Source organism: Helianthus annuus, chromosome 11 (genome assembly GCF_002127325.2).
Source record: "Helianthus annuus cultivar XRQ/B chromosome 11, HanXRQr2.0-SUNRISE, whole genome shotgun sequence".
Taxonomy (NCBI): Eukaryota; Viridiplantae; Streptophyta; class Magnoliopsida; order Asterales; family Asteraceae; genus Helianthus; species Helianthus annuus.
This window is the reverse complement of record NC_035443.2, coordinates 51,048,002-51,058,312: the sequence shown is the minus strand read 5'-3', so window position 1 is coordinate 51,058,312 and position 10,311 is coordinate 51,048,002. Positions and strand designations below refer to the sequence as shown.

Genomic DNA, 10,311 nt, shown 5'->3' with positions numbered 1-10,311 from the left:
ATTAGCGCCTACCAGGTAAATGGTGGAATGCCAAAATGAGTTGTTAAATTTAGTTGTTCAAAACTCATGTGTTATGAGGTAGTTTGTCTTTTAAAAGGTCAAACCGACCTATGATAGAGTTCGTTAAGAAAAATAGTATAAAGGTTCATAAGGCATAAAGGTTATGATCTGGAATGACTAACCTATTCACCTTGTGAATATTATATGATAGTTGACGCTTGACAAGCAAGGTGGAGGCTTGGGAAAGAAGCGAGTCAAATGGATTAAATATGCAGAGAAAGAGTAAAAAGCGGATGCAAGGTAAGTAAATCTTACACCCCTTTTATAGAATGTCTAATGATTATGAGGATTATGAAAATGATAAGCTAATGTTTGAAATGTGATGTTCCGATGTAAATCGATACGGGTCGGAACAAGCGAAAATGATGGAAACCATGATGGATGGAACAAGGGGGTAAAATGGTAATCAAAGTCAAGGAATGACAAACAAACAATGAGTTTTTAAAACGTTACATGATGGGGTAATTCATATTAAGAAAAAATAGTAATATGGTAATTCAGCTACGAGCTAACAGACAACAACTGTTTTTGAAAAAGACGCTATCCGGCGTAAGACTTAACAAGTCAAAAGAAATAAGAAATGATTTTAAACATTATGACGGTACAGTGTAAACCAGAATGAGTATATGGACTGGATGGTATATAAATACCATCTCACAAAGAATAAATAGTCAAATGGATTAAGCGGGTCGAAAGGTAATGTTATTACTATTTGACATTAGTGACTAATGGATGTTGTCGAGTTTATGCTCACAGGAGTGAATAGCGCGGGATACGCCGTTGCTAATAATTAGCAACTTTTATGATGAGGTGTGAAAACGGGTAAATATGTTGACCCGAGCCAGGTACGCATAATTAAGATATTAGTTAAATGTGTGATTTTGGTCAAATATTTCGTGAAAACGTCGTCGTAAATGAGGGGCTAAAGTTGACCAAAACTCCATTGATGGGTAAATCGGGCAAACAACCCTTAGAGGTTGTTTAGTGTCATGACCCCCGGCCCAGTTTTACCCGGTCCAGAAGTCGCGGGACAGAAACTCGTGGTATTGGTGTTAATTAGGTAGCGGAAATTTTTAACAGGATCGTTTTACAAATGAAAACACCCTTTTATTTTATTTCACAATCTGGGATAATCCCATAATTTACAAAAAAAGGAATTTCCTTGGGAAATTCCCCGTTTACAAAAACATGTTTATTTATTTACTGACTGAGCCACTTCATCTAAGCTGGTAGTGTTACGCGTCACTTTTCCTAGTTTACAGTAAATCACCTGAAACATGTTTAAAAAGATTTTATCAGCGGGGAAATACTGGCGAGTCATTCTATTTGCACAAAACGACACATTGTTACAATTTACAGCTTTAAGAGTTTTTACATTTGCCCCTATCTTATAATTATCTGGTCCAGTTGTCACTCAATTGATATTTGTTTGGAGTGATTTATAAACTGAAAAATACAATTTTGATTGTATATAAAGATCAATTTTAAAGCAAATAAAAATAGTTTGATTAAATATAAAAAAAGGATTGTGTAAACTTAAACATACAATTTTTATTGGATATAAAGATCAATTTTCTTACCATGTTAAAAATTAACATCAAAGTAAACTGAAACACAAGGATTGTGTAAACTTAATAACAAAATTTTTTATTGTAACATTTTTAACATCAAAGTTAAGTCAAATGTTTATTGGATTTATATTTTTTTGACCAAAAGAAATGGAAGCAAGTGCTGATTTCATTAATCCTCTATTCTCTCTGTCGGCGTTTATGATTTCAGGTTCAATCGGTTTATTTGGTTTTAGATGACAGCCATCAGACAACTGTTCCTCGTTAGTAGTCCTTTTCGATTCCGCGATTTTGCTAACAGTTGAGAATGACCTTTTGATACTAACAGTTAACGCTCTTTGTGATACTATTTGAAACAGATTGTTGGGTCTTAGAATGACCTTTTGTTCATTCTATTATGCTGATTGCTGATTGGTAATGGCATGGTTATATTGGGTAACAGTTGACATTTTCTATGTATTATTTGTTCTTATTTTTCGGCAAATGTTGGGATTGCTTGGTTGATGTGTGGTGCTCTTGGAATGGGTTTAAAAAATGAAGATCAAAGAAGGTGTTTTTATTCTGGGCTTTGAGTTTTGATACTGGATGAATACGGGGAAGAACACTGTTGTGGTCTTAAGTTTAGTTTAGATTTTATCACAGTTTGCAATAATTTAAAATATTTCATGTCTTTATATAATGAACAAAAAACTAAAAGAGAAACCTAGTAAAAATGCAAGATAAGAAAAAGACCAAAAAAAATCTAATTAGCCCACCGTTAAAAAACACAATTTGGTAAAAAAAAAATAACAAAAAAAAGTTAAAAATAGATAAATATTAAAATATAGAAAACTTTTAAAGGTATTAATAGAATTAAGGGTAAAAGAGTCAATCAATAATACATTTTTAAGAAAATAAATCACAATGGGTAAATTTGCAATTTTTTTCATTAAATAAGGGGATATATGCAATATTATTTATGAGTTGGGTAAATATGCAATAAAAAAAGATTTAAAGGGGTATATATGCAAATGACCCTATAATATAAGTTATTTTAAAAAAATTACGGCATAATTTTTTTAGTTTAATAGTCCAAAAATACATTTAATTAAAAATAAAGAAATAAAATTTTAATTTATTGGTATCAAATAGTTGAAAAAGATCCTGTTATATTAATGAACGGAAATGTTTGTACAATTTTTTAGTATGTAAAACCACATTTTTTTCCTAGTTGACAAATAAACAAATGTAAACAGACAATTAGGAAACAGGTATATCACACAATGAACCTTTAACCGATAAAATTTTGACAGGATTTTAACCCTTTCAATTAAATAAAAAACAAAGAGGCAGTTAAACAATACATCTGGATTCAACAACAAAAACTAATTAATAAAAAAAAAACAAAGAGGCAGTTAAACAATACAGATCCAAAAACCACAGTTATTTCAACATTTACAACCTTCTAAAGTTAAAAGCCACAGTTAAAAATTAAAAAGAAAAAAAAACCAAGACCTTAAACCTTCCCAACATGTGTGACTTAAACCCAAGACCTTTCCCTTCCCAACCTAGGTGTTTTAAAGGCTTTGCATTTACCAATGAACCACCACCCATTGGTTACTCCAGAAGTTAACATACCTAACTAAAAGAGTATAAAATGACCACACACAATAATGAATTATAAATGTCAGTAAACACATCTTGTAGAAATAACTATATGCATGCAATTGAATACATTACCATTGAACAAATATACATTTAGTTTAGTTATTGAAACTTTGAAGGTATTAGAGGAATGTCTATATTTATTCTTGTGTAAAAAATATTCTAGTTGTTACGTTGTATACACACTTAAATATTGATGCACATATATAGTTACATAACACCCCACCAATTGTATTATATTACCAACATTTTACAATTAAATTTATTTATAGTACAGTGTTGCTTTTCCTGTTTTCTTAATTCTAAGTTGTTAACTTTTCATATATATATATAAATAATCTTAGTGAGACACTTTTATAAAGTTGGATGTTAGATTAAACTTTGCATATTATATATTTAAAAAGATAGGGGTAACTTTATAGAAATGTAATCAAGTTTGTCAAGTGTTCTAATTAAGTCACTGGAACTTTTTTTGTCTCTCTAAAGTCACTGAAGTTTCATTTGGTGTTCTAATACTATGTAATTATTAGGTTATTAGGTTACCAATGATGATGTGTCAGGTATCTTTAATTTTTTTTATTCTTTAATATGATGTGGAAAAAATAAATAATGACATGGATTTTTCAATTAAAAAATTGCATTTTTATTCTAAAAAAATTATAAGATAAGCCATTATAAGTTTTAAACAAATTTTTTTTCTTATTTTTTAAATCATAAAATGAAATTTCATGTGGTTCCTAAATGTTGCAGTGATTTCGATATAGTACCAAAATGGATCATTGGTTCCAAAAAAAAATCACATTTTCTGTTTTTTAAATCACAAACATATGTGATTCAGCGATGATTTCTTATATATTGCAAAGATGATGTTCAGAACATAAACCATAAACCGGAAGAAACCATATTTAAGAAGTCACAGTGATCGGATCCAAGCAAATCAAATCCACAAAATAAAAACCACATTTTCTTTCCAAAAACTCAACAAAACCTAGATGAGAGTCAATACTCGCCTCATTAGAAATCGGAAAACAAAACTGAAACAAAGTTTCTTCTACAGTTTCATGGTATCATGATTGAAATCACAAAGTGAAACTAAAATGGAAATCGGAAAAACCTTTTCCGTGATCTCGATTTTCAAACAATCACAAAATCAAATGGATTAGACGTACATGATTGAAGGTAGGCTTAGATATATTTTGTTTTTATAAAATCCATCTACCCTAAATAATACCCAAATAAGCACAAAAAAGAAAATAAAAATTTAGAGAAAAAAGTGGTAACCTGATGACCTGGTAATTACACATTATTAAAACACTAAATAAAAGTTTAGTTATTTTAGAGAGACAAAAAAAGTTTGAATGATTTAATTAAAACAGTTCACAAACTTGATTACATTTCTGTGATATTTTCCCAAAAAGATATAATAAGTGTTGTAATTTCTTTTGAAAGGGGGAATCTGTGGTGCCATGTGATGCCCAGCTTGGACTTCTTATTTGTGTTTAGTGACTTTAGAGCAGGTTTAGTTAAATAAGGGGATATATGCAAAGAGGCAGGATTTTAACCCATAAAACAATGAACCTTTAACCGATAAAATTTTGATAGGATTTTAACCCTTTCAATTAAATAAAAAACAAAGAGGCAGTTAAACAATACATCTGGATTCAACAACAAAAACTAATTAATAAAAAAAAACAAAGAGGCAGTTAAACAATATAGATCCAAAAACCACAGTTATTTCAACATTTACAACCTTCTAAAGTTAAAAGCCACAGTTAAAAGTTACAAAAAAACCAAGAAATTTAGAAGAACTTACAACAATGCAAGAGGCAGAATTTTGTTACAGACGACAAAAAATGTGAAACCTTGATGTGAGAGCCGAGAAACAACGCAAGATCCAGATGCAAAGAGTCAATATATTCTGAAATCGAAGTAAAATAGAAGTTGTTAGGTTGATGTTTTGAAGATTTAATTGATGCAAGATTTAAAAGTAGGATTTAGTTCAACTGAGATAAACTTACAATTTGAAAGTTTAATTCGTCTCAGTTGAGTGTTTGTAGAGTGTTGAGCTTGATGAAGTATTTGTAGAGACTGAAGCAAGCATGCTCTCTTTCAGACAACAGTAGATGTAAAAGCAGTAAGTCAGTTGAGTGTAGTTGAGGGTTTGTAGAGTGTTGAGCTTGATGAAGTACTTATAGAGACTGAAGCAAGCAAGAGACAACAGTAAACTCTGTTCTTTACAGCTGTAGATGTAAAGCAGTACACGGTAAGTAGTAAAAAAAACAAAAAGGACAAAAGTCAAACAAAATATCCTGACATTACTTGGTTTCTGAAAAAGTTGAGATATATTAAAAGATATTATTCTAACTAAAGACTTATTAAGAATATCAAAAAAGTCTTTGGATTATAACTTGAAGTTGGATTCTAACTAAACCATTTGGTATTTGAAAGGGGTAATACTTCCAGCTATACTCCACGGCTGAAATTTCATAGTTAAAATATTATATAGGTTAATCTTATTGTGCTTTTGCATATTCAGAGCAACACCTTTAGAGATTGTAGATCGCTTCTCTTCAACAACAGCATTTTTTCCATTGATCATGATCGGTGAAGCCTGAACATTAAACAATACAATGTCACATTCAACTAAATAAACAAAATCATGTTGTTAACTTGCACATACCTCAATCGCCTTTTGAACCGCATCTGGCACCTCAAATTCAACGAAACCAAAATAGAATCCCTGTTGCTGCTATATGAGTATCGGGGGTGTATAAAAAATAATGAAAAACAAATGACAAGTGCGTCGAAACATACCCTGTTGTTTCGAATTTGAATACCATTGGGCTTGATAGGTCCAAACTTCTTGAATTCCTCTTCTAACAATGCATGTGTAGCATTCATTGGAAGACCCTTGATATACACAGAGTAACCTTCAACGGTCCAATAAAAAATACAAATCAAACATATAATAAATATTGTAAGACATCTCAAAAAAGTAACATTTATAAAAATTAGAGTAAAATTCCATTTTCGTCCCTGAAGTTTGACCAGTTTTGCGACTTTCGTCCAAAGATTTGAAATCTAAGCTTGCCATTTTCATCCGGATCATTAACTCGTCTATTTTTCTCTGTTAAGTCAGGGGTATTTCCGTCTTTTTTGTTAACTCGTCTTTTTTGGATGGAAGTCGCAAAACTGGCCAAACCACTGGACGAAAATGACATTTACTCCGAAAATGATTCCAAATATGATATAGTAATTACTAAAATGCCCAACTTCAACAGCTAATGTAAGAATACCTTCTTCCTCGTGAAGAGTGTTTTCAACAGCATCCGCATTGGAAGCCACTGGCTCGGCAGCTACAGTAGTTGGGAGAGCGATTTTCAAATGTTGTTCTTGTTTCCTTGGTTGTGGTTTTCTGGGTGCTGGTGCTGGAGATGAAAACGACACACCATTCTGTTTCATATCCATTACCTTAAACAACAACAACAAAGCATGTCATTAAATGACTTTACAAAAGCCTATTCTTCTATGATCCTGGTTCAGATGTAGCACATGCAAGCAAAACACCATATGCAACATGTGTTGTTTTCTAGAATTTTGTAGACAGATTAGAGCTGACAACAACACGAACAGGAAAGTGTTTCAAGCCTTCAAAACCAACCCATCCCATTTGACCCGTTAGACAACCCGCCATCTTGCCACCTCTAATCTTTCTCCACAATTCCATAAAACAACACGTCACATGTCTCCACATGAGTGTTAACTAACATTATCTGAAAAAGAAAATCAGATAGAACATGTTGCTAACATGTAACTTACAATAGATGCATACGACTTCTTTGGCATTTCCTCAACTTTAGTGTGAGATTCAACTGCCAGCTGTGAAGAATCCTGCACTTCATCAACAACCTCGGGAACCGGGTCTTCCTCAACAACGGGAACTTCTCCATTCTCCACAAGAACAGCCGGTTCCACTTCAGATTCCTCTGTCAGTACAGCAACTTTCTCGGGAATATTATTCTCCGGCACCGGAACAAGCTCGGACACTGAAACTCATTTCATTTCAAAAAATTAATATGGAATAAACCAATACAAGTTCCAATATAATGACTAACATCAGTTCATCAAATGTGTCACCTTGCTCGGGAGTTGCGGAAGCCACCACATCCTCAGTAGGAGCATGGTCTTCGTCATGATGGTTGTCAATGTTCATGTAGCGAAACATGTCATTCAACACAAAGTAGCCTTTGTCTTGAGGTGCGAGGAAGAAAAATTGTGTGAACTGCTGCTGAATATTATCCATTCCAGTCATGTATCCAGTTACCAGAACGCTGACTCCACCGTTTAGGGATTCTTGAGCATCAACGGATTTGATCTCAGCCTTGAAGTCACCATAGTTAAGTGACAAGATTTTAGCATTGATAGCCTGCATGCCAGTACAAACTTTAAAAATAAAAAAAAAGATACCACTGTCACATGTATTATGAACTAAAAAGATTTAACAGAGATCGTACATCCATAATAGTGGTTATGCTCATAGAACCATCTTCCTCGGGCCGACCAAGTTTACTGATATCCTGATAAAAACGATGAACCAACCCAGGTGACTGGTGCAGTATATGATAATACTGCTGAATAAAAGCATTCCCAACCTGTTTGTCGCCAACAATTTAATAACATTAAATCAAATTCATTCACCTATAAACAATGCAATCAAATTCATTCACCTATAAATATTAATAAATAATTTAAACATGTTTACCGATTTTGCACCGTCCATTGCCACCTTGAGAGCCGCCACGTTTACCAAATTTGCCAAATCAGCACCTGAAAATACGATAAACAGATCGTAAACTGAACTGACATAGAGAATTATGTAAATATAAACTGTTGCTGACCTTGAACAACATCAACCTTTCGAGTAATGTATTATACTTACATTTTGAATTTCGGTAACCTTCGACTTCTGGCTTTTTAACCGTTCACCGCCTGCATTCTCGATCAGCTCTCCCTAACACCACTCTCAAATCTCCAGCATTCGCAATTGTTCTCTTACAACCGAACAGCACGTCCCCACAGACTCTATTTGCGGGCATATCCGCCATTGTTCTCTTACAACCGAAAGAAACTCATATCTTGATAACATTCGCAGACATATCTTGATCCTCAGACGCAAATCCTGAACCAAAATAAACAAATACTTTATAAAGTTTCACACTTGCACAATCGAATCGAATTCTTGAAACCGTTTAACCGAACTTACTCTTGAGATTAGCAAACAGATTCTCGTTAACGAATCTTGACGTCTCCGGTCCACCATGTCCCTCATAGATAACATTCAAATAAATATAAATATTAATAAAAAATTTAAATAACATTCAAATAATTTTTTCAAAGTCACACGAATTGTTTTTTAATTGAACTATAAATTTTCCTTTAACTCATGTTAAATAACATATTTTTGAAAAGAAATTATTTTATCCAAAAAGATTAGGAGTGAGAAAAAATTAGTTTAAAAAAAACCCATTTTGATAAATAATTTTCAAAGTACCCATTTAGGTAAATAATTTTTCCAACTACACCATTTTAGGAAAAAACTCAGCACCAAAGCCCCAAACCCAAAACAGATACGTAATTTTAAATAATTTATTGGCGCCCTTATACATTCCCATGATCTCGTAACCGACTCGTGTGGACCCAGTTGACCAGACTCTTACCGATTTTGCACCGTCCATTGCCACCTTGAGAGCCGCCACGTTTACCAAATTTGCCAAATCAGCACCTGAAAATACGATAAACAGATCGTAAACTGAACTGACCTAAAGAATTATGTAAATATAAACTGTTGCTGACCTTGAACAACATCAACCTTTCGAGTAATGTATTGTACTTACATTTTGAATTTCGGTAACCTTCGACTTCTGGCTTTTTAACCGTTCACCGCCTGCATTCACCGTTGCACTAAACTAAACCATGTGGCTAATTGTACCCAATAGATAGTGTGGAACTCCTACAAATACATAAAACGAATAACAATTCATTAATACAAAAACAACTTACATTAAATGATATAATATCACAACAATCAAACCTTTCTGATCATGAATCACTACAATATTAGTGAAAACATTCCATCCTTCATACACATATAAACCTGATCCAAAGTTCATTATTCATATAATAAATTACCAGTTACTTTCAACCACAGAATAGTTAAATCATTTCTAAACCTAACCACAAAATCATTTATGCATGTCTTTTCAACAACTAAACCAGTAACCCTAGTTTGGACTTATCCAACTAAAAAACATTTTTAATGAACTCCCTAACAATCACAGACAAAATATCCAAACAATAGATATTTCAAGAACAATTCAAGCTCAAATTCTATCATATTTCTATTAATTAGCCAAAAAACCACAGTCAAATAAACCCTAGTAAATAAACAAAAAATTTAAACAAAAAAAATAAACCCTCGTTAATAAACAAAAAATTTAAACAAAAAAAATAAACCCTCATTAACCACAGTCAAATTCTATAAATTTAAACAAAAAATCAAGAAATCTTGTAAATAAACCCTAGACTTGTAAATAAACCCGAGAAATCTACTTACAACGAACAGATCTACTACAAATAAACCATAGATCTTTCCAGATCTTCCACCCACAAGCACCATCGTTGACGAACCCACAACCAAAAGGAAGATCTGAAACATTACCCATTGAAGATTCAAATAACAAATAAATAAATAAATAAATAAGATATGGTAACAAGAAAGGTACCCTACAGTCAAACCAGTAGATCTGGTGTCGGATCTACTGAAATAGTGTCGGATCTACTGAGATAGTGTCGGATCTTGAAGCCACCGGGAAAGAAGCCATAGAAATCGATGTTGTGTCGGATCTGGTGTCGGATCTGGTGTCGTCAACAATGGAGGAGCGGTGGAGGAGCGGTGGATGAAATGAAGGTTAGGGTTAGGGTTTGTAGAGAAAGGTGGAGCGTCTGGATGGATGAAACGAATTTTGTGGTTAGATAGAGT

At 32.9% G+C, this 10,311-nt stretch overlaps 1 protein-coding gene across 1 annotated transcript; it reads right to left on the bottom strand.

Annotated features, from left to right (window-relative positions):
* Positions 1-4,996: 4,996 nt before the first annotated feature.
* On the bottom strand, positions 4,997-8,818 carry LOC110907875 (nuclear transport factor 2). Its single transcript, XM_035979888.1, has 12 exons — positions 8,536-8,818; positions 8,212-8,451; positions 8,035-8,099; positions 7,787-7,924; positions 7,410-7,698; positions 7,092-7,318; positions 6,478-6,743; positions 6,087-6,258; positions 5,953-6,012; positions 5,817-5,883; positions 5,291-5,512; positions 4,997-5,190 (listed from the first exon to the last, which is right to left on the bottom strand). Exons 3-11 carry the CDS (start codon positions 8,050-8,052, stop codon positions 5,412-5,414), a joined length of 1,338 nt encoding a protein of 445 aa, XP_035835781.1. The 5' UTR covers positions 8,053-8,099; positions 8,212-8,451; positions 8,536-8,818; the 3' UTR covers positions 4,997-5,190; positions 5,291-5,411.
* Positions 8,819-10,311: the final 1,493 nt, after the last annotated feature.